At 41.7% G+C, this 24,544-nt stretch overlaps 3 protein-coding genes across 9 annotated transcripts in view; 2 read left to right on the top strand and 1 right to left on the bottom strand.

The window, feature by feature from the left end:
- Window positions 1–10,374: 10,374 nt before the first annotated feature.
- TMEM185A (transmembrane protein 185A) lies at window positions 10,375–19,823 on the top strand. 3 transcript variants are annotated; one of them, XR_011681578.1, is made up of 7 exons: window positions 10,375–10,574; window positions 12,816–12,992; window positions 13,785–13,992; window positions 16,689–16,772; window positions 16,888–17,074; window positions 17,615–17,791; window positions 18,119–18,242. XR_011681578.1 is itself a non-coding variant. In XM_071442518.1 (7 exons), exons 1-7 carry the CDS (start codon window positions 10,537–10,539, stop codon window positions 18,985–18,987), a joined length of 1,053 nt encoding a protein of 350 aa, XP_071298619.1. In that variant the 5' UTR covers window positions 10,384–10,536; the 3' UTR covers window positions 18,988–19,823. The 3 variants fall into 3 exon arrangements, 2 of the variants coding, with proteins under 2 accessions (XP_071298621.1, XP_071298619.1); XM_071442518.1 differs by lacking the exon at window positions 16,888–17,074 and adding an exon at window positions 18,743–19,823 and having other exon boundaries at window positions 10,384–10,574; XM_071442520.1 differs by lacking the exons at window positions 16,689–16,772; window positions 16,888–17,074 and adding an exon at window positions 18,743–19,823 and having other exon boundaries at window positions 10,383–10,574.
- A 1,365-nt stretch (window positions 19,824–21,188) lies between these two features.
- On the bottom strand, window positions 21,189–24,134 carry LOC139597319 (EOLA-like protein). Of its 4 annotated transcripts, none has more exons than XM_071442523.1 (3): window positions 24,036–24,134; window positions 22,789–23,072; window positions 21,189–21,705 (listed from the first exon to the last, which is right to left on the bottom strand). In XM_071442523.1, exons 2-3 carry the CDS (start codon window positions 23,039–23,041, stop codon window positions 21,488–21,490), a joined length of 471 nt encoding a protein of 156 aa, XP_071298624.1. In that variant the 5' UTR covers window positions 23,042–23,072; window positions 24,036–24,134; the 3' UTR covers window positions 21,189–21,487. The 4 variants fall into 4 exon arrangements, with proteins under 4 accessions (XP_071298624.1, XP_071298626.1, XP_071298623.1 ...); XM_071442525.1 differs by having other exon boundaries at window positions 24,030–24,097; XM_071442522.1 differs by having other exon boundaries at window positions 23,942–24,092.
- Window positions 23,165–24,544, top strand: part of MAMLD1 (mastermind like domain containing 1) — a 242,912-nt gene continuing 241,532 nt past the window's right edge. For both annotated transcript variants that reach the window (XM_071442516.1, XM_071442517.1), the window contains exon 1: window positions 23,165–23,555. The gene's annotated coding sequence lies outside the window, so the exon portion shown is untranslated. The remainder of the gene's footprint in view (window positions 23,556–24,544) is intronic.

Here is a 24,544-nt window from a genome sequence, read left to right as displayed (position 1 = left end):
TCTAATGGGAATCTATAATTTGATTCTTTCAGTGCCTCAGGACTGCACTGGTTGCTCTTTCTTATAAAAAGTAAAAGTTCAGGGACAAAAATGCTCTCTTTTGACGCTTTTTTGTCACAAAGAATGGGATCAAAAATAATCTGCTTTTCTGCTTTGTAAAGATTCACACCTGAGGCCTCAAATATGCTGTGTGTGCAGTCACCATCAGATTGGCAATGACGGCTCCAGTGGTCTGTCTCAATGCTTTTGTTCAGTGAGATGTGTGACTCAGAAGTGCAGCACATTGTGTACTACAGTGTGTGCATACATATTCAAGCACGTGTACTTCCTCTAAACTATTACAGTGAAGTTTATTTTGATGTGGATCTTACACTTCCTTCCTGCACACACTGGAAAACCTTGAATCAAATGAAGAACACTGTTACTACAAGTTCAGCTACTACTGAGCACATGACATGCAATCAGCTCATGAATATTATTCAGTATATTTGATGTTTGCATATTTTGGAATTAATGTTGTGTATAAGCAGTATATCTCACAGGTATCAGCAACTCTCCTAACATGGATCAGCTGCTGGAAATGTATTGAACATTGCATCCCCAAGTGACACTTCATTTGGAGACTTTTTATGCAAAAAGCCAAGGAATTATTTCACTATTGCACATGCATTTAATTACCATAATGCTTGCCTCTTTCAAATGCAAATACACTAAGTGGTACTTGATATGAATTTCCTGGTTTACCTAACATGAATATATAGCAATCTTATTAAGTTCAGTCCAATAGAAGAACAAATTACAGAGGAAAAGTCTTTTTCAAACAGCACACAAGTTCTGGTGCTAAAAAGCAAGTTGGGATGCTGCCAGTGAATAATTGCAGACACTGAAATCACAGACCTTGGACAAACTGGTCTCACAGCTCAGCTGTCCCCTCCACCCCGGATGCATGGGCCTTTGAGCAGCCTGTTGTTCAGCTCCTGGACTAAACCACTGCTGGATTCAGTGTGATGAGCTGGGAGTGTCACAGGAAGGGTTAAACCTAAGCCTTGGCTGAAGTGGCAGTACCCTGTACAACACTCCTCCTTAGTCACTCTGCTGGAAGTCCCAGGGTCTATGTCAGCCTTCTCCACTTACCACCACCACCACTGAGGATCAAATCCATTTTTAGCTTAGCAATATGCCAAAGCACATACCAGAATCTTTGGGGGTCTACCACAGTGCTTGCACAAGTATTAATTACGTAGCTGAGGCCACCAACATAACAGCTAAATATCTTAAAATCAACTATTTTCTATGACACACATTAAATCATGGTAAAAATTCAGCACAGCAATATTTTTACTGGGAAAAATCCTATTCATAGGACTCTGTAAGAAATAGCTGTAGTATCAGGCCCACAGCAGATCTTATAAAGTATAATTTCCATGCCTGGTACACTCTCCAATAAAATTTCCTCTGACAAGGAAGTGTGTTTTGGGACTCTGTGCATATGATCAGGCAATATACAATAGCCCTGGTGTTGAGCTCTGCCTGGTAAGGACATCTTGACTCTTCTCATATGAAACCTGCCCTTGCATATGTTCCCCAGTGATATCACCAGCAGTGGCATTTGGCACAAAACCAAGTCTAAGGAGTTTTTATGCATCTCAGTAATTCTAAGAAACCAGGTTTTCACGAATGGTGAAATGTGGTCAATTTATTCAAACACCACAAGAGCAAAGGAGTTTTCAGTGAATCAATATAAGTAATCACAAAGCGATTATCATTTAATTCTCATGCATTATAGAAAGTGACTAATCACTACAGGAAGCTTCTGGATGGCAAATTTATTTATCCCTAAATTGATTCTTATCAAAAAATCACTGTTTTCCTTTTCATTTTATGGACCAATGAAATTAATTTCTGTACAAGCTGCCATGAAGGAAATGAGAGAGAGATCTGTTAAAAGTATTAACACCTGCATTAATATCTGTCTCCTCCTCTGGCACATACTGTGATGAAGTGAAATACTCATACCAAACATGAACCCCTGAGAAATAATGTTGATATATCTCTAAACAGCATTTTTATCTTTGAAGAATTCTATAGCTGTACTTTCAGAATCAAACCAATCACACTTTTTAAGCCATCTGTGAACACTAGCACTCAAGGGTAAGGTATGAACATTGAATGAGAGGCATCTGCATAGACTTTGAGTTTGTTAACATTCTAATGATGAGATGCTATCATTGTAGTCCATCCTTGCAGCCTGAATTGCAAAGCTATGCACTAGAAGATACATTGGAGACTTTAATTATTAACATTCCTAATCCAAAAATACTCATTATAAGCCTTCATTTCATATACAGTCATTTCTCTACAGCTGAAGTGAGTCATGCAGATCCCTTCACCTGCAGCATGCTCCCTCCCTCCCCAGGCCCAGGTCAGTGATCTCACACCAGGAGTTTTCCCAAGGACATCAGAGCTGTTTCTAAAATACTATGTAGGCTTCTGAGTGCTGGACAGCAGCTAAGGCAGATGCTGTTATCACCACCAGGAGTGGATGAAAGGCACACCTCAGTGCTGGTTTCTCACATTTCCTGTCTGGGCCTATAAACATGGCAAATTAGACAGTGGCAGCTCCAACTCTGATGTGTTGGCCAGAGAACAGCTGGGTGGATTGAGGAACTGGAGTTCTTCTGACCCTCCCTACTCCCATTTCAGGAAATGTGCCTACAACTACTGCTCAAAGAAATCACACTGTCCCAAGTGCTTAGTGAGGGCAGGCAAACACAGTGCAGAAATAATTTCCATGCACATAAGCCTTGACACAGACAATTTCTCAATTTACATGGTGAGTACAATAATAAGATAAGGCCCCCAAACAGGAAAGCCTGTGTAAACAAGATGTCATGGAAGGCTACTGAATTCTTTAATATGGATAGCTGGCAAGGGTTGGTCTATTATTTAAACATCTAAAAATTCTGTTTTGTTTGTTATTCAGGATTAATAGTTGTTGCAGATTTTAGAGGGTGTTTTGAATGGCATCCTCTGCATAATAACAGCATTGCAGTTGTTTAAAACCCCAAAATAACCTGTCCCCCGTTTATTTTTAATAGTGAAATCTATTCCCTCTTTTTTCTGTAAACCCTCTCTTCCCCTTTCTACGGTTGCCTTAGAGAGGAAGTGAATAAACTCATCAGTATTCAGGTATTGCTAACAGGGAGGTCACCTTCTTCTGTTAAGCAACTCTCAATTTCAAACTTTAAAACCTTGCAATTAGTAATTTGACAAGGACACCAAAGTACATGACTACTTTGCTCTGACTCAGGTGATGTTTTCTGAGTGTAATTCTACTTACAAAGCATGAGAGGAGTGATTCCTACAAAGGGGCATATTCTGCCTCTCATATGTGCAAACTGTGGGATGCAAAGCAAATGTCATGAAGGTGGAAGCACAGGGGATGATAATCAGGGATCTGTACCGAGGCAGAGCAAGATAGAAAAAAAAATTGCTCAAGGTTAGGATAAAGCCTTTTAGAAATTAGCAAGGCCTTGCTAATGAGGATTCTTTTAATGACACATTGTATTATGCTTGACTAGAACAACAGTAGCAAGAACACCAGGCATAGAACTAACAATTGTAGTAGTGTGTAACAGTGTCTTTTTGGTAAGATCAAATTCTTCCTTTCTCTGCTATCTTCTTTCTTCACAGTTCGCCTTAGGGAACAGAGCTGTGAGGCAAAAGATTCAGAAGTACAAAAATATTTTTCTCACAAACACTCTGAGTTTACCGTGTACACAGTAGGACACTGGTTTGTTACTACATCAGTATGTTCCAAACACTGATTTGTAAGAAGATATAAAGTGATCTACACCTACTCATGAGTAACACTGCTTCCTGTGCTGGAAATGGCCAACACCTCCAGGAGCATCCCATCAACAGGCCGGGGATGACCCCAGTACACAGCCAGCCCCACAGGAGGCTGTGTTCTTCTGCTCCTTGAGAACCACCACAGGAATGTTCCCAAATCAATATGTAACATACCAAGATATAATCCACAATGTATTCAGGAATTGGTGCTACTCTGTACAACTACAGGATGGAATAGCTTGTGTCTGGTTACTAAAATAATTATTCTACATTTTATTCTTTTATAAGTGCAAAAGCAGGAAAAAGTCAGAGATTATTTCTGTCTAACCTGCATCCTTGATCTCCTATCATAATAAGTGTAATACTGAATCTAAAAGGCCTCATGCTGAGCTTCCTCTTTTAAGCATGACACTTCAGCAAAGTTACCTGTCTGTTCTGGATACCATCATTTTCCCTTCAGTGACACTCAAAGGTGTTTTGCAGGAGCTGTTTGATGAACACCTCAAACATCCTTTCCAAACACTCTTTTGCCTATGATTTGTCAATAGTATTCTATGGTTCAAAAGGTTCAGGTAAAAACCACAAAGGGACAAATGTGTTCTAGAATGTGTTAGTTAAGTGAATAATATCTCTGATCACTTTTTATGCAAAGGACTTTGATATGTACCATGAGATGGTACATAGTGGCAATAAGTTTTGGACAGCAGATTTGCAGAGAGGAGGTAGCCATAGTGATGGCAGGGAGCAGCAGAGTATAAAAACTGCAAATATCCATAAGAAATGAAAAGAAAAACCAGAGGAGTGAAAAAAAGACAAAGCCCCTGCACATCTTAAAATGTCAAACAGAATATAAATTATAACGTTACAAGCATTAGGAACTAAAAATAAGTATGGATCTTGCTGTCAACTTCCATGAAGGTGATAATCTTATGAACCTTCTTTTAAAAATAAATAAATAGAAACCACTTTTCAAATTCTCAGCAGAAACTCCAGCCTCTGCTGAGCAAAATTTTCTGCTGCTCCCAGCAATTGCAAGAGAGGCACAGAACCAAGCTGCTAAGAAGGGAGCAGCTGTGATCTGGTTACCCCCTCTGCAGTGCTGCCTCTGGGGCAGTGCTCCCATCTGCCTTTGGAGGCAGGCCAGGGAGTGGGGAGGCAACTGGAGGCTAAGCTATCATGCTGTTTGAATGGAGCACAGAAGTGTTCTTCTCTTCACTAAGAGTATTTCATCCCTTTGATAAAAGGATGGAATTACAGAACAGAGAGAAATGGGAGACAAACAGATTTTGTCCCACTTATTTTGTCCATCTAGAACTTGATTTTCCAAACTTCCTGCTGTTACATAATCCTGTAGTACAGGTTTGAATGAGCACAGGTACTCATCACTACTGCAGGTGTGGGTGAAGTTGCTCCCAGGATCTCCATCACAGACACCCTGTGGGTAAGAAATGCAAAGGGGAAAAGGGGACCAGTGAAGCCTGGCTTGTACTCACATAGACACAATGTAAAATTCAGTTGCCTTAGGGAAGATCATTCTTTCTCCTGCTGAAATTCTTTGACTCCTTCACACTTCAGCAGCAAAACTATACCCAAGATGATGCTTCACTGGACAACTCCAACCTGCTGCAGGAATATATGGGGGAAAACAGCATGTGATCTTCTTGTTGAAAGCTGCTTTGCACAGCTTGGCTGTGTGAGAATACTTATACTTTATAATACTTATTTTTTTTAGGTTGTTTTTATTTTTCCTTTTAGGATATACACATGTTCTCTATAGTCCAATTTAAAGACCAAAGAGCTGGTAGACTTGTAAAGCTGAAAGCCCAGGGAAGATTAATCACCTCATGCTGTCCTCTTACTGAAGTCATCCTTTGTGAGAGGTGGTAATCCAACACTCCTCTCTGGACCACTGAGCTGAAGCTTTCTGATTTTCACTTATGTTTAAATTGGATAGCTCCTAGATGATTCCAAAATGTCATCTTGCTAGACTTCAGATCTGAAGCAAAGGTAAAAAAAAAAAAAAAAAAAAAAAGCTAATCCTAATCTCCTTTAGTGTTGTTCACTTTCATTTCCTGTCTCCCATCCAATTTCATTAACAATTCATCTCTTACTTCATGGCTGAAACATCAGAGACTTAAGTGAGCTGTATTATTTTTGGACATCTTTGTGTGTCTTTTCAATGTGGTGAGATGTGCACAATAATATTGATATTTAACCCAATGCTGCTTTTCCCTGAATGCATTGCAAAAGGAGCTATGATATATCCAATTCTGATAAGATGAAGCCTGATTTGTCCTTGTCTAACATCTCTGGCTGAAGTATGTGTTGCACAGTGTTAGTACATCAGAATGCCAGTGTTGTAACTCATATGCAACCCTGCTGTAAATGATTACAGTGCTGTGAGGCACCCTGAGTGGAACTCACCTTTTGTGTCCAGCATCCAAAACCTCTTATTAATTTGGAGGTATTTAAGCATTTATCTCATTTTATCTCACTTGACTTCTGACAGAAGCCCAGACGAGTCAGGGACAGAAATTGCATTTGAAGTGTGTGTTATCCAGACACACAGATCCTTGAGATTCTTGGAACACCTGATCTGTGTCAGTGCTGAAGTTCTTAATCTGATTAATGCTGTAGGTAAAATTTCTAGGTGCCTTTACTCAAAAAAAGGAGCAATGTAAATAGTTAGAAGCTTAGTGTTCATCTGGAACAAGTAGCTCAATTGGGCTAAAAGTAAACAACTGCAAATAAGTCTTGTTTTGTGCTGGATGGGTTTTAACAATAGAACAATATATTAATTTTGCCAGGACAATATGAATGATCTGGTCCTCCATCAAATTCTTAAAGGAAATGAAGAAGGAAGGAACTAAGAAGAAAGGAATTAAAAAGGAATTAAGAAGGCCTTGAAGAAAAGAATCTGCTCTGATAAATCACTGCTGTTAGGAAAGTGATAGGATTTATTCATAGAACAATGATCCAATGCCTTCTTTTCATGCTTTACCTTAATCAACTACTAAGCACAGTGGAAGAAAAAGCTGTGCAAGAAAGCTCAGGGGTAGAGCAACATAAAAAATGAATAACTGGGAAGCTGTGGTGAGGCAGAAAAACCACACAGACTGCACAGGAAAAGAGGCATGGAACACAAGTTGCTTAAATGACCTTCCTTCCAACAGGAGAACAAGCAATGAGTAAAACCAGCTGAACAGTTTAAGACAGAAACATCGACTATAAACAGCCACATCTTTTACAGGTGACTGAAATCCTGCTTAGGCCAAAGAGCTGCACAAGAATGCATTTTCTGAGATCCAGCTGGCAGAACAACCTATGAAATTCATGGTGATTAAGTATTGCAACTTGCTTCACATCACAATCATAGCTGGCATTAATATAAACTGCAACAACTCTACAAATAGGTTTCAGGCTGGAGGACAGTAATTTAGAGGCACAACATCCAACAGACAGAAGCAAGAAGTTCAAGGGTAAAGGCTTTAAATAATTCTAAATTCCCAAGTAGGACACAAAACAATATTATTGCAGGAATTACTGAAATTTTCATTGAAACTGAACTCATTTCAGAACCAAGCAGCTGTGTGTAATGCCAATGACAATAACACATATGTATTTATTAGATCATTACTGTTCTTAACTGTGCAAAATTACTGGCTGGTATAAATACATTATTATAGATTGAACAATCTCTTCTTTCTCAATTATTGGTCAAAATCTGTTTATTCTGTGAATAAATGTGAACAGGAAGGCCTACAGCAAAATCAACTGAAATTTAAATGGGGATTTTCAAACCTGAAGATTTGTTTTTGTAAACAATTTGATGTTCTGTCATAGACTATGAAAAATTATTCTAGAAACAGTTCATGGCTGCTGTCAGCCACATCAGTCAGTTACTGCTGGACTGCTCTCCTCCCTTGAAATGCTGCAGTATTCCAGTCACCTAAGAGTGGCACTTGGAGAAGTCTATAAAGCAAATAGGACATGTGAATTATATGGTATGTTAGGAAGGAGTCAAGGCTGACTGTCAACAGCAAAGCAAGTTTTTCAAATTAGAAGGCTGATTCAGGCTTTATTTCCTGCATTTAACTTTGGCCTGTCAAGGATAGGGATGCTCCTAGTTTATATTTTTTAAGTAGAATAAGAATACAAGTAGATGGCTTATAAAAGCAGTAATGGCAGTGACTATAAAAGAGATCCTATATATCTCTTCTCAAACTAATTTGAGAAAATAGATAAAAGGAGTAAAACCAAAATTTGTGTTTGGTCTCCAACATAAACTGTCTCAGGGGATTCACTTCAGTTCCCAGCATTCAAGTCTCAATCAGCTGTAGACACAAAGACTTCACAGAAAGCAGATGACTTCCTGATTCCTTTATCTGCCATCCAAATTACCCCTCCTACCCCTAAATTACAATAAAATGTAAACTTAAGATAAATCTTTTAAGTCTTTAAGTTTAGACAAGAGCTTGGGTTTTCTCTGCTCTCCACCTCTCCTTAACATCACCCTCACATGTGTAGGTAATATCTCACCATAGTCATCAGGAAATCTGAGACCACAAAAAAAACCTAAGAAAGCTCCTAAAATTCACAATTATTTTACTTCAAACCAAAAAATTTAGCTCTGCTCTCCTGAGGTACCAGTACAAAGTATGTTCCCTGGGCTTTCATTTCTGTAACCAGGGGTTTCTTTCCTAGTTCTTCCTATCTCATAGGAGCTGTTCTGCTGCCTGGGCAGTCAGCCAAACATTGTAACTGCAGAACAAATCTTTCTTGATTTACTTCTACAGAACTTCATGAATATTCTCAGAAATGCCAAGCTGTTTTATTAGCCTTCTGAATTATTAAAAGTTCTCAAGCTAATTCCATGTTATTAATATTTTGACTTGTTTTATGATTGCATCTGGCTGCAGATTATGCTTACAGGCCTTGTCTAGTAGCTTCTTTATGCATTGCAGTAGATGTATTTTACCTTGGACAAATACATTACACATAATTGTTCTCTCTTCCAAACCAATGAGGCTCAACTTTTTCAAAAGCATAATGAAAACCAAGGTTCCACTTTCCAATTGTTTAAGCTTGTTAATTCTTTGGTTCCTTACAAGCTTTTGTACTGCCCTGGCACAGATCCTGTCTTGGCCCTTTCCATCTTTCTGAAGAGTGTCCAGCCTTCATCCTTTCCTTCCCGTTTTTTCCATTTTGTGTTCTCGCTTCTCTCTTATCCTGATTTCTCCCCGCTGCCATTCCTAGTGCTGGCATGTCCTTGTCCTTGCTTTCTCATAGCCTTTGGCATGCCCTGGCTTCATCAGTTTGAATATATTGTGTGCAAAGCTCCTGGTGTGGATGTCTGTCAGCTCTTTGTGCTCTTGCCACTGGAGTTACAGTTGGCTACAATCTGCCAGTGAGTATCTGCAGATGAATCACATCTTTGATCTGTAGTAACTAATGAGTACTGGCACGGGCTGTGAGCAGCTGTGGTATTTCACAAACCACCCTGCATGCACACCTAACTTCTTGGGTATAAATTATCAGTCCTGCTAGCAGGTGGTGGAAGATTTAGATTATTGACTTAACTTCATCTTTCTGCAAAAGCTAAAGCTTAAGATATGATTGTGGTGTTTTGTTTTGTTTTGTTTGTTTTTATTAGCATTTCACTTGCAATATAACCCTGAGGGAGGAGCTCTGGGGGTTTTCACTTCAAAAAACTGCCACCAAATAATCTGCCCTGGCATGGAGTCATCGTGTAAACTATCTTCATCTGCTACAGAATTTCATAAGTCTTGTTACATGAGTTATATTAGCATCTATCTCCCAGTAAGCCATACTGATTTTATTTAAAAGTGAAAAATCTCCTGTTTCCCAGGGTCATTTGTTCCAACACCTAATTACTTTCACTTAAACAAATGGACAAACAAAAACCCTAAACAACAGAAAGCCCAGTTCTCTCCTTCCTGACCACAATTTGTTTCACTTTAGTCCACCTTGATTCTTTTTATGCCTTTTCTTTGTCTCCAAGAAGGCACATACATAGCTTGTTTGGGTTCTTTCAAATTTGTACTTGGAACATTTCTCAGTGAATACTGGATTATGCCAAACTTTTTGTAGAGTTGTCTCTAAATGCTCAGGGATTTCATTGCCCCAGACACTGAATTGTCCCAGTTACCCAGAGATTCTGAAATTGTCATCCCGATTCTGCTCAGTTTGGGGAAAAGAGGCTCCAGGGAGACCTTAGAGCACCTTCCAGTACTAAGGGGCTCCGAGAGAACTGGAGAGGAACTTGTACGAGGTCATGCAGCACCAGGACCCGCACGACTGGCTTTGCACTGGCAGAAACCCGGTTCGGGCCAGAAATGAGGAAAAAATTCTTCGAGAGACCGAAGCGCCGGGGCGGGGCCGCCCCGCCCATCCCACCTTAGCCACGCCTTCCAATGACAGCCGCCGTCTTAGCCCCGCCCCGTTCTACCTTGGCCCCGCCCCGTCTCCGCCCCTCTCCTCTGGCAGAGCCACCGCCCTGCCCGGCGCGCATGCGCAGCGCTCCTTGCGAAGCCCGGCAGCGCTGGGCCGGCCCGGTTCCCGGCAGAGGCCGCGCGCATGCGCGGGGCGGCGGCGAGGCCCGGGCAGGCCAGGCCCTGGAGCGGTGGCGGGGCCGCGCCATGAGCGCCTGATAGAGGGGCCGCGATGAACCTGCGCGGCTTCTTCCAGGACTTCAACCCCAGGTGAGTGCGGCACGGGCAGCGCCGGCCCGGCAGGGTTAGCCCGGGGGCCAGGCCGAGAGCAGCGCTGGGTGCGGGACCCGTCCGCTTTGGAGTGGAGCGCGGCCTCGGGTGGCCCTTCCGCACCGCGAGCTCGGGCGGCGTTTGGAACACGCCGTTCCCGGCCGCTTTCCTGCCCGGGATCACTGAATCAACCGGGCTGGAAAAAGCCTCCGAGATGATCGAATCGAACCTTCCCATCCCCCGGGTGGCGGTGCGGGCTCCCCGCGGCTGCTTCGCCGTCCGGGCTGGGAAGGCGAGCGCTGCACATCTGCTTTGCAGCCCCGCTTCCACTCATCTGCTTTGTTATTGTGTAATTCTCGCATTGCTCCCAGGCTCTTTCTGGTGTTCGAATGTTTCACGGCGCTGCTCTGGCCCCGCACGCCCCAGCTCAGGCTGTGACCGAGCGGCGGAGGCTCCGTGTCCGCAGGTGTGAGCAGCCCCGGGCTGCTCGGGGAGCACCGGGGCAGGCGAGCGCTTCCCTCGGCCTCCCGTAACATTAACAATGCAGCCCGGGGCTCTGCTGCTTCCCCAAGTACGGACATGTAACTTTTAAAGAAACTGAGAGAATGAGTTAAATTTTACTGGGTTTTAATTTTAAGACCACAGATTACCTGCAAGGTTGTGAGAGTCCTGGAAGAGCCTTGCACGTGAAAGAGGCTTTACATGATGCCAGTTAGAGCAAGCCGTGTTCAGTCAGTTGTTTGGACAAACAAAAGGGTAACCAAAGCCCCAGGAAGTGCATTGTAACAGAAGCTGAAACACACAATTGAAATATGTGTGGTCAGAGTAATGGAAAAGTAGGAACAGAAGTTCTAGAAGCTTATGAAGTTTTGCTGCTGCAGAGCGATGCTTGCAGCTTGTTTGGGTGCTGGGTGGATGAGCAAGCCGAATGTTGCACTTTTGCAGGTGTCTTTATGTTTTGATGTGCCTGGAACACCCGGGGAGCAGGGGTGTTTCACTGCTGTGTTTACTGAGGAGCCAGGGAATGTGCAAATTACACCAATATTGAATGTCAGAAAAGGATGACTAGCCGAGGAGCTGAGACATCCCTTGTTGCTGTGAGGTGTGACCAGTTTATATCATCCTATCCCGAGGTAGTTTCATCAAGCATGCAGGGAGATGCTGACACAATAAATCTGTTCTTCATTATTAAGGTGTAGATGAGACACTTGTTCTGAGTAGAGACAAAACAGCTTGATACCATGCAGAGTAATCCTGATCTGATGAATGCTTTGTTATTTGATGTGAGTGAAGGCGGGTAGTTTGAGTTGTGCTGTTGGAGAAATTGAAGTATTCCTGACTGTTGCTGCATTATTCTGTTCCTTAGGTTATCTATGTTTTAAAATACATACAATTACTTCACTGAAACAGTGTTGAAACCTATTTATGTGTTTTATAAAGCAGTCAGTGAGCTTATGGTGGATGGGTGGGAGACTTTTCCCTTCCTGTCCCTTGAGGAAATTGCCTACTGTGTAATTATATTGTCTGATATATAATTTTTTGGAGGTACAAGCAGTTGCTGTGCCACTGTCCAAGTATTCAGATATGTTTATTCATTCTTAAATTGACTCTGTTATAAACTGTATCATTGTAGCTATTTTAAATTTGTAAGCATCATCCTGGATATTCCAGTGAGAAACTTCAGTGTATAATAGGTAACTTTGCTAAACATTTAACCTGTTGGGTTTTTCTTTTCTATAATACTGTTTTTTTAACTGAATGGTAATATTAAGAAAAAAATTATCTGAAGTTGGCCCTATTACAGTTCATAATAACTTGATGTGGAAAAAATTTCATAAATTGTGTAACTCAATTTTGAATATCAAAAGCTACTTCATTTGATTTGTATGATGGGACACATTTTTTAAAAACATGTACAGCTGGTATGTTTGTGAGCCTCAAATAACAGAGCTCCTGACTGGATCCTTGTGGAAAGGAACTATTTATCTCAGTCCATTCACTGAGATTGTTTTGCAGAAATGCTTTTGCTGTGTTTCCTTGAAGCAATGGTTTTATAAATGAAATAGATAACATATGCTGTATCTATGATGAAATATTTGATTCTTTGCAAAGACACATTTTCTATTAGGAAGTATCCCAGTGAAATTTCAGCTCTGACTGATTGTGTTGTCCTCTACAAAGTTAATTTGAAGTTGCCTGCCTTGACTTCTGACTGGGTTGTTTTCTTTGTTTGTTCAATAGCAAATTCCTTATTTATGCCTGCCTGCTGCTCTTCTCTGTGTTGCTTTCTCTACGTCTGGATGACAAAATTCAGTGGAGTTACTGGGCTGTGTTTGCTCCAATATGGCTGTGGAAGTTAATGGTGATTGTTGGTGCCTCGGTGGGAACAGGAGTATGGGCCCGAAACCCACAGTACCGGTAACTGACTGATGGTTGTTTGGCACAACAGAGGGAAGGTCCTGTCCTGTCAGTCTAGGACAGAATAACTTTCACATCCTTAAATACAGCAGTGTTGAGTTTTTTGGTAATTTGAGTAGAATGTGAATTTCAAGATCCCAGGGCAAAAGAAAAATTACCTTAAATGAAGTGCAATAAATGTCTTTTCTGTCTGTGGTGAATATTAAATAAAAAATCTTGGTGCACAGATCTCCTGATACACCCACATTTTGTGTGGTTCAGGTCTTGTTTGCTCCTTCTAGTAACAGGTCTAGTGGTGTAGGGAGGAGCTCTGTGTGTGCTGTCATTTTACAGGCATTTTACTTTTAGTAACAGAAAATATCTGTTCCAATATTCTGGCTTGGATAAATAAAGAAATTCTGGAGAAAGATGTTGATTCAATGAATGCTGGTGCAGAAATCAAACAGATAATTTTAAATTTAGCTTATTTTCTAACAGCCTGCATGATAACTGACCGTTGATATACTAGCAAAGAAATCCTGTTTTATCTGCCCAGCTATGGAATTCTTAAAAAATTTTCAAATTGTGGAAATCCCACTGCACCCTTTGAGTAAAATACTTCAAACATGCAGCTTTATGGGAAAGAAATCCTATTAGGTCATCAGCAGTGGAGTTTAATGGGTATGTTTGTTAAAAACAAATGTTTTTATCTTTATATTATATATATATATGAAGCTCAAGGAAATGTTCTGGGATGTTTGCAGGGTAATGTGCTTTCTTAGGCAAGTAAATTCTTCCTTATCCTCTTTTCAGAGCAGAAGGAGAAACCTGTGTGGAGTTCAAAGCTATGCTAATTGCAGTAGGCATCCACCTGCTCCTGCTGATGTTTGAAGTCCTGGTGTGTGACAGGATTGAAAGAGGAACCCATTTCTGGCTTCTGGTGTTCATGCCCCTGTTCTTTGTGTCTCCAGTCTCAGTTGCAGCTTGTGTGTGGGGATTCCGACACGACCGCTCTCTGGAGGTGAGGCTTCCCTTCTCGTGGCACTGCAGGGCTTGGCATCACTTCTGGGGCAGTTTGTCTCTTAGGAAAGCACAGTTCAGAAGACTACATCAGTCCAATTAATTGCACTCACCTGTAAATGCACTCATCTGCAAATGGGAGTGAAATCAGGGTCAGGAATAATATGACCTTTTCTAGTATCTTCTAGTTTTTTTCAACTACCAAATTGCAGCATGTATTGAACCTGCTTTTTTATTATTTTGTGTTAAAATAACTCACTAGGAACTCTGCAGTATAGATCAATACCAAACACATGGAAACAAAAGAAAAAAATTCCAACTGATTGCAAGCACTGTCTCTAGGCAGAATTGAGTTTCCAGAGCCCCATGTAATCAGGGCTTAATGTCTTAATGTTATCAAAATGTCCTAATATCACAGTCTATATGTTTAATCTTTAATTTGGGAGTGTGAACGGTAGGCAGTAACATTGGGGTTTTATTTTCTGCCTCTATCTTATCTCTAACTCCCTTTGATTTTGGAAGAACCTTGGAAGGATTCTCAAGGTGCTCCCACAATTGTGACATTTTGGTATAAATTTAGAATTCATACTGAATTTTTTTAAGGAGTTTTTCATTTTGCTATGTCCTCAAACCACCCTGTGACAATTTAAAATCTGATTTTTAGATGAGGCTTAGTTTTTTCAGGTATTTTAATTTCAAGGGGCTATTTGTCTAACATTAGTTAGCATAAAATGAGTTTTTCACTAGAGAGAAACTTTTTTGGTAAGTGATTGTTATGATGGCTGGTAAACTGATATCCTAACTTCCTTTTGAAACATTTGCCAATAGAAATTTATTTTGCAGGGCTCTATTACCAGTTAAGCATTGCTAAAAGTAAAATTTGTGTGGAAGTGCTTGCCATCTACTGGATGATGCTTGATTGCCCATTGATTTACAGATGACTGCACAGCTGCTAAGTGCTGGCAGAAGAAAGTGGAATCCATAAAAGGCAACAGCTGTCTCAACCCATTTTTATTAATTTCTTTTTACTCTTAGTCATCTTCACCTAGTGCTCTTCTACTTTCTCTTCTTTTTACTCTGTGAAGATTTCATTATTTCCCTTTCTTTTGTAGAAACATGAGGGGTCTGCCTTTAATACAGGACATCAGTTTTTGACTTGAGTAATCAAAGCAGTTGTTAATCTGTTATTGTTTTCAAAAGTATTTAATCTGAAATACATTATCTGCTCATTCCTGTTCTGCATCTGATTAGGTGATCAGTAAGTACATGCTGGGGTTTTTGTCTCTGTATCATGGTGGGCTCAGAAAAAGCTTCCTTTTATGTGTTAGACTATTTTATAGTCAGTAAAGCACTATATATTTAAAGCATGTTGAATTCATTAAGTTGTGAGCCACTGCAAATATGTGTGCACTTGCCATATAGATCTCATATGTTAACTTGATTCTATAAACTATTTACAGCAGTTGATCCTCTGATTTTTATATTTTTCTCTCTCTTTGCTCTTCCAGCTTTCTGGTTGCTTGGTCTTATGCTTGAGGGGGGGGGGGGGAGGTTGGTGGCTTATTCTTTTAAGAAAGCCAGTGGTACAAAATTATTTTAAGTCTACTTTTTCAGTCTTTTTGAAGTAATTTATAGTTGAACAGTAGAGACTTTGTTGTGGTCCCTGAAGCCGGCAAGTGCCTGCTGCCTGTTAGATTTTTGACTCCCTGGACTGTAACTTTCAAAGGCATTTATCCAGCTCACAGTCTACACAATTATGTGTGTCAGTGAAAAGTAGCATGTAGTGTCTGCCTTCAGAGTACTCTTACATTTGAAAGAAGCCTTGCATAACTGCATGTTTTTTATTAAAATGAGTAATGTTTCTAGCTTGCATTCAAAAGCTTCAGTTAGACTTTCCAGATAATAATTCTGTGGTCTCTGAAAATCCTACCCATTGTAGGGCTGCCTATAAACTTTGGAAGTAGAATCTTGCCAAGTGTGATGGTGTTTCATTGTCTCACTTTGTTCAAGCTAGACACAGACTTTAAAAAAAAAAAAAAAACATAATGAAGGGCTGTTCCTCATAGTGGCAAGCAGAACTCATGAAAACTTAACATTTTAACGAGTAGTATTGCTTTTCTGTATTGCCACAAAACCTATGTCTTCAGTGTCATTTAAAATATCTCTCAATGATACAGTAAATGATTTGAATTTGGATGTCAGATTCCAATATTCCATGTGTTTCTTTTCTACCCTAGATAGAGCTTTTAATTTTAATTAGACTTTTAATTTGGACTGTTGGTAGCTTTGCCCATTAGTGAAACTACAAAATATTCCAAAAGATTAATTTTGCTAATTTTAAGTTGAAGGTCTTTTTACTACTTAATTTAATTCTAGCAGTATTTCTTGTATGGAAAGTACAGCTGTTTTCTGATGCTTTGCTTTTTTCTTTCTGATTAGTTTGCCTTTTCTTATTTCTCTAATAAGAAAGTGCCCTTATTTTTAAGGAAGATCTTACAGTAGACTCTACATTATTTGGTTGGGATCACACCCACACAAATTAAGGATGTTTAGTAATAGAAAATGTAAATGCAAATGAGTTTTCATATTTCAGTGATAAGAATGGGGTCAGAGAAGTGCTTTGACAGGTTCATTGGTTATCCTGGAAGTAAGTTTCTCATACTAAGAGTTAACTAATGTTTTTTTTTCTTTTTCTAGCTGGAAATCTTGTGTTCAGTCAATATTCTACAGTTCATATTTATTGCACTCAGACTAGATGAGATCATCAGGTGGCCATGGCTTGTATGTACAAATGTTTTCTTTTTATCTTTGTTTAAATGCTGAATTTCATAAAGATATTTATTCTAGGGAACAGTTAATATGTGGTCAGTCCATGATCCCATTTTTGCTCACCTAGCAATCCTTCACGGAAGGTCTGGCACATCATTCAGTGGTCATGGCAATCAGAGTTCTTTGGGCATGTCATCCTCTGAGGGAGAGGCATGTGCCATCAACTGCAGTTCATTCTGAGCAGCAGCAGTTGAAAGAGAAATCCTCACCCAAAGTTCCCAATGGGAACACTAAACAAGCCATGAAAATGATTGGTGAGTTAGAGAATTGGTAAATAACTACTTTTATCTGTTGTGTTACCATGAATGTAAATCCACTCACTGTGCAAATAGTCTTTGTCAGAACTGCTGAGATGTCCTGTCCTAAGTGCCTTTAGAATACAAAAGTGCTGTTTCTGTGTCTGGGTTTCTGTAAACTGCCATAAAACTGGCAATCTTTCTATTGTCAAAAAAGCTTGAGAAAGGATTGAAGCTCTTTAAAGTAAGTAAGTGCTTGCTAAAAATCAGTTTCAAGTACAGTTTGAGCCCACAAAATCACAGAAGTCTTATCTAAGTTGAACTACATTGCCTTAATTTTAAATTGTTTCAGCTTGATGGGGTTTAGAAAGCTGAGGAACCCGTGCCCTGAACTGATCATGTCTCGAAACAACACACATGAGCTTGATGCCCTTCTCTTAGACATTATATTAGTTAAAGACTTCATTTTCTTGTTTAGGTTTAATATGTAGACTCACTTTATTAAAAAAAAACAAAACCAAACAACCCACAAACAAATGAAATGTGTCTTTTTTTCAGGTTGTCTGTGTTCCTCTGTGGATCTTGATGTCCTTCCTGTGCCTGGTGGTGCTCTATTACATCGTGTGGTCTGTGCTGTTCCTGCGCTCCATGGACGTGATCGCTGAGCAGAGGAGGACACACATAACCATGGCTGTCAGCTGGATGACAATTGTAGTTCCACTGCTCACATTTGAGGTAGGAAAAACCATCATGAGTTTGATGTGTCTTGTTCTTTTTTCAGTAAGAAATGAATGATGAACTTACTGAAATGAGAATGCTGCTCTTTGTTTTGAAATAAAATATTAACAGCAAAGATGAAACACAGAAGAGAATTCTATGTTCCTTTAAAGTTTCTTGAGTAAAATCTGCATCACATTGGAACTATAACTACATGCTTCTGTGAAGGCCACTTTTTCCTCACAGATGTGTGAAGTTAAAGATTTCAGATCAGCATATGCTTTAAGCAGTTTAAAAGTGAGTATTGCAATTAAACTGACATTGTATATTTTTTTTTCCATTTAGATCTTGCTAGTACACAGACTGGATGGGCATAATTCTTTTTCTTTCATACCCATATTTGTTCCTCTCTGGCTTTCACTGATAACATTAATGGCAACAACATTTGGACAAAAAGGAGGCAATCACTGTGAGTATTTCAGAATCCTGAAAACAGATTAAAAATCAATGTATTTTATTAAGATTGGTATTTTCAGAAAGGGCTTTTCTGTTACTACTATTTTCAGGCAGTTGTAATAAGGTTTCAGTGCTTACAGTGTCTTCCCCTGTGGCACTGTTTACTTTGGTGGAGGTGCAAAGTCTTTTGTGTTGCTTCTCTGTACTGATGTGACCCGACACTGTGTAATGTGTGAAAGGAAATGGATTCTTGCTGGGGTAGTGTAGCTGTAATTTATGCAGATGGATATAAACACAGGCATGCATGTGCAGACATGGAGCTTTGCAAATGTTTGTCCAGACTGTCTGTGTGTATATAACCTGAACTGCAATGTTATGATAGGTGTGAGGAACACTGAGAAGCAGTGTTAACAAATCTTATTTATATGCAAAAAATCAAGAGACCTTAAATAGGCTGTCTACTTAATTAAGTATTCATTTTGTTAATAATGTAAAATGATTTTTTTCTTTTAGGGTGGTTTGGAATTCGCAAAGACTTTTGCCAGTTCCTGCTTGAAATTTTCCCATTCTTGCGAGAATATGGAAATATCTCTTATGATCTTCATCATGAAGATAATGAGGAGACAGAAGAAACACCACTGCCTGAACCACCAAAAATTGCACCAATGTTCCGAAAAAAGACTGGAGTGGTCATTACACAGAGTCCTGGAAAATATGTGATTCCACCTCCCAAGTTAAACATTGATATGCCAGATTAAGATGACAGTAGCATATTAAACTTGAACTGGTCATCAGCAGACAGATGTATTTCATCTCATGCCTTGTCCCAATTCCTTTAAAATAGGTATTGCTGAATCAGTGGCTTGGATTACACAAATCAAATGTTGAAGATAATCTGAGTTCTTTTCCAGAAATATGTGGTTGTCTAATTTGTGAACCTTCCTAACAGGTTGGTTGCACGCTTGCCTGTATAGTATTTATATGAACATTTTTAGCAGTGTAATATATTGTTTAAAAGTCCTGTTGTGTACAGTATAAGTATTATCTAAAAGTATTTTTTTAAAAACCCTGTATGAAATGCCTATGCTCTTCCAGGTGTCTTTTAGGTCCTAAATATATACTTGTTTTCATGTCTCTTTTAAATGCTTTGGGATGCCTTAGCATAGTACCTCTTTACTTCTTTCTCTGTTCCGCTGCAATCATCACAGAGGCACAAGAGTGTTGCACTTCTGAGGCAACACTGGAAAGCTTTTTTTGGGAAGTAGAATGTATGGTGACTTACATGATGCTTTTGAGTTAGCTGTGTAAATATTCATGTAAGTATTTCAACTTTTATGCTGGCTTGGGAGTTACATGTTGTTTTTGTTGCTTTTCCAGTTTCATGCTTTTCCAGTTTTTGATTCTTGAGCAGCATGTACCATTCTCCCATTAGACTGGCTGTTTAATAAGCTGTTTCTCAAATTGTGTGGTCTATGCCAGAAACATTTGTGGTAGGTTTCACAGCTGTTGGTTAGCTGGTATAAATATCATAGCTTGGTCTTTGTTACCAACTTTGTGTTGGTCACTGTAAATGATTAAACTTTTCAAGATAGGCTCTTGTTGGTGTTGGCATAGCATTTTCTTGTCTGAAGAAAGACCTGTTTTGACAGTGTGCCTTGGACTTACAGGTGCTTTGGAGAAATGGAGTCTACAATATCGTAGTCCTGTTGTTTATAAAACCAGATGTGCCATATTCCCAAACCCTTGCAGCTGCTCTCTGTTTGGGTAACCCACGTTTAGATAGGTTAAATACCACAGGTCTCATTTCTTTAGTGTTAGCATGGCAAGAACAGCAGGGAGTGTGTGGACATTTCTGCATGTGTTCAAGGTGTATGCCTGAAAATCCTGGATGCAGCACTTCCATTTCTGATGCTCCAGAGCTCCCCTTTCTTGCCTGTGGACCAGCTACTGTCTGAAACCCAACCCAGCACTGTCCCATCCCACAGCTGAAATTTTGTTGCAGTCTTATTTTATATATATAATTTATATATATTTTATTATATTCTGGTTCAACAAGTCAAACATCAGTGGGGTTGTCACTGGACATCAATTTGCCTGCACACTGCCATGGAGAAGAAAACTGAGCTTGCATGAGAAACCACGTCCCAGGAGGAGAGCACAGCAGGGGCAAGGGAGAAGAGGCACAGCTCTGCACTGGGGAAGGCCTCAGCTGCCAAGCACAGTGCCAAGGCAGGTCTCAGGCAGTGAGTGCTGCCTGTACAGCTCCATCTGCTGCTGCTCAAACAGGGGGAGCTCCAGCCTCTGCACCTCCTCTTCAGCTGAGGCACAGCAGGGCCTGGCGGGGGCCAGGGAACTGCTCAGGGAACTTCACCCAGCCCTGCCCTGCAGTCACTTCCCACCCCAGGTCACAGCCCAAGCTCCACGTGGGGTTCAGACCCTGGAGGTGCAGGCACTGGCCCAGGGCCACAGCTCTGGCAGAAGTGCTGTAGTCCAAGGGAACAGGTTCCCAAGTGCTCCAGTAAAGTGTCTGAATACTGAGACTCTGCCACTTGTGTCCTGTTCTAGGTGGGGCCTTGCTCCAGAAAATCAAAAAGATTTTCACTGTAATGTAGGGTGTGAATTTTGAAAAACTCCTGAGACTGCCAAAGCTTAGTGGCTATTATTTATAATTCTTCACACTTGTTTTAAATTCAGTATTATATTTTCAAAGACAACTAGTATTTTTCATCTTAAATAAGAGGAAAAAAATTAATACTTGCTCAAGTTCATTTTGTACAAAGCACCTTCTCAAACTGGCCTTTCTGCAATGTCTGTCAGGTCACAGAGCTGCATTCATCATATGCACATCTTGTGTGCCTGAAATGTGAATGAAAAGACTCTTATCCCACAAGGGGTGGTCTGGGATGTCCTATAAATTGTGGCAGCCTGCTTTTAAGCACCATTTTCTTATAATCAGAGATGCAGGTATCAAAAAATAATTTTAATTTACATTTAAATTGGCACACAATGTATAACTGTACATTTAAAAATGGCATTTACTTAGTTGTTTATACAGAAAGTCTAGAAAAACAATTTCATGTAATAGTCATAAAGACACATCTTGTTTGTTTTGCCTCAAAAAGGCAGTTCTTCAAATGCATTTGCCATTTCAAATAGTTTTGGAATAGAATCCTAGACAAGATGCTGATGTAATTGCAAGCCAGCATCTTATATACAAGTCTGCATTTAGTCAGGAAAAACACTAGTAAGGGGCAACAGCTACAATTCTGAAGGGATCAGTTCTTCAGGGATGTCCACCTGCCACACCCCTGTTCTCCCTCTGGCAGGAATTGGTTCCAGGAGCCATCTGGGATTTGAGACAACAGTCAAGTATTTCTGTTCTAGATTACTGAGGACAGCTTTGTTTTCCAGCTCCAAAATCTCTTCAGGAGGCAGGTTTTCTGGATATAGTGATGTCTCTCCAACGTCAATTAATCCTGTATATGACAATTAAAATACAAAATTAGTTACCAGTGTGATCTTAGAGAAAAGTTTTCCACAAGTTGCCTTCCCTGAAGACACAGAACAGCCAGTTTGTTACCTGAAGGGCACAGTCAGAGGGAGGCACACCTCCCACCTGTGCTGTCTGCTGCACAAGTCCATGAGACTCAACTCAGGTGGGTGAGGAGAAGGAGGAGGGCACAGTTAAAATCATCACAACCCAGTGCTGCAGAACTCCTTGAAAAGCAGCCTGCATCTAAGGAGGCACAGCTGCTACCAAAACTCCTGAGCTACCTTTGGCCTTGGACCAGCTTCAGTAAAGCATAAAACTCTCTCTGCTCCTCTCAAGCATTTGACATTCTATTAACATTTTAAAATCATTAAAATATTTTGGAATTCCTACCTACACCACAATTAAGCATGCAGTTTATATTAAGGCTGCAAACCTACATGTTACGTAGGACCTACAGTTTTCAGCACTGCAAAACCACAATGTTCAGTGTATGTGATAGAATTAATTTGTTGTGCAGGCATAGTTAAAAGTATTCAAATGACAGTGAAAGATGGTGTAACAAAGATACCTACAACAAAATAGTACAAAATGAGCACTAAAAACTTTTGATGTGTACAGTGCACAACATCTGCTATATGGCAGCACAATTTATGCAGTGAAACATCACTGCCTTTTCACTGTGTTACAGAAACAAACTTCTTCACTGCCCAAATACCAAAAGCAACACGGGGCTTGTAAAACTGAAATAGGATTTATTTATGTAATTATTTATGTGTACTTTAAAATGGCATGCACAGTGCTGCAACATCATGAATTCGCTTGACCATGAGTACTGCACAATGGTTCAGCAAGAGCTCCTAAGCTCAAAATGCAAGAAGTGTGCAACTGACATATATTGTGCTGAAACATAGAGGAATTGAAACAGACCCCCCAACCACAACTCATGCTCCACTCCTTCGAAGAGTTAAATGTTATAATGAGTGCAAACACATAAAGCAGATGTATATTTCAGGGACTGTTTAGGGACTGAAAGTTTGTTTACAAAATATAACCCAAGGATACCTACCTGCAATAACCCCTCTGCCAAATTTTTCCCCTTCATCCAACAAATCCTGCAGCTGTTTTGGTGTCATGCCAAACCTATTCAGAAGAATTTCTCTCCATGTTTCATCTTCCCAGTCCTTAACAGCTATATGAATAGCAATGGTGCAGTTCTTGTAGCCTGCTAGCAAAGGACGCCAGCGAGTCTCTACTGTTTTGACTTGGTTTAGAAGCAACCCTGCGTAGGGCTGTCGGAAGGAAAGGCAACCGAATTTCATCGTGCTCCTCGCATTAGAGGCCGTTTATTTCCTGTAAACACACAGAGGCCCGGGCATCAGTCTCCAGCAGCGGCCGATGCCCGTGACAAGCTGGCGGCTCTGCAGCCGCGGAGCTGCGTGGAGGGAGCTGCGCGGCCTCTCCGGGGCGGGTCCGGCCCGCGGGCCCCGCTCTGCCCGCGCCGCGCTCCGGGCTCGGGCCGGGCCGCGCCGCCCGAACAGCCGCGGCCGAGCAGAGCCCCGGTGCCGGCCGCGCCTCACAGCCGCAGCCTCTTCCCCCGCGGCCGGGCAGAGCCCCGGTGTCGGCCGCGCCTCACAGCCGCAGCCTCTGCCCCCGCGGCCGGGCACAGCCGCGCTCCCGGCCGCCGCTGCTTCCCCACAGCTCGGCCCGGCCCGGCTGCCCTGCGCTGGCTCCCGCGGGGAGCGCTCCGCCGCCGCGCGGCCATGGAGGCCCCGGGGCCGCCGCCTACCTGCGCCGCGGGCTCCGCGCCCTCCGCTCCGCCGGCCCGCCCGCACGGTGGGTGCCGGGAGCGGGGCGGGGCGGGCCGTGAGGCGGTGGCCCCGCGGGCCGGGGCCGGCTGCGCTGAAAGGATCGCGGCCGCGCTGCTCCTGCGGCTTCTCGGCCGTCCCGGGAGGAGGGAGGGGGTTATGGCCTGCTCCCTGGCGATCCGGAGCGGCGGGGCCCGGCGGTGGGTGCTGAGGGGAGGCGGCAGCTGCGTGTGCCCTGCCCGGGGCTGTCCCGTGCCCGGTGCGGGCCTGCCGGGCTCGGGGATGCGCTCGGTGCCCTCCCGGCCCGGAGCACCGCGGGGGTGCCCGTGCGGCTCTGCAGCCCGGCCGTGCGGGGCTTCCGCGCCTCTGGTCAGAACTAAAATAATTCAGCACGTGAAAATTCATGGCTCTCACCTCCCTGCTCTCTCTGGGCACTGGTTTGTTTGGCACAGAATTTCCCAAAGTGCTCTCATCCAGCCCTGCTCTCTGAGGACAGTCTTACCCGTACCCTGGTGCGTTCAACGGCGTTTTGCACGAGGCTTTGCCCTGCTAATACCGGCGTTTTGAACAACGCAGTTACTGTTTGACAGCAGGTTTTGTGTGCGCTGGTCCCGCTGTGAACCCTGGCAACAGGAAACAGAGTGTGGGGATCTAGCAAGCACAGTAAAATTCAGAGACCTTCCAGGAAAAGAGAATTTGGAAAAGGAGAGGGTTAGTATAGTATAGTCCTGCTAGATGTCTTCAGTTTTAATGGGCAGCCTATATATATTTTATGTCAGTGCACATGTGTTTGTACATAGTAATTTCCAAGGTATACAAATCAAAGAGACCTCGTTAAGGTGAACAGTGACACTAAAGATGGCTACAAATGCAGCAAGTTGAAGAGTTGAGTCCTGCCTGAATTTCTGCAGGTACAGAAGATAAAAAATTGCAGACGAGTCTCTGTCCAAATAAAAATCACGGGAGATTCTTCTCTCCTGTAAAGCCATAGCTTTCAGCTGAGGGCAGTAAATACAA

This window comes from Agelaius tricolor, unplaced genomic scaffold (assembly GCF_023055355.1).
Source record: "Agelaius tricolor isolate 1412-34295 unplaced genomic scaffold, bAgeTri1.0.p SCAF_17, whole genome shotgun sequence".
Lineage (NCBI taxonomy): Eukaryota > Metazoa > Chordata > Aves > Passeriformes > Icteridae > Agelaius > Agelaius tricolor.
Note: the sequence above shows the minus strand (reverse complement) of the source record. Positions and strands in the feature narration are given on the sequence as shown.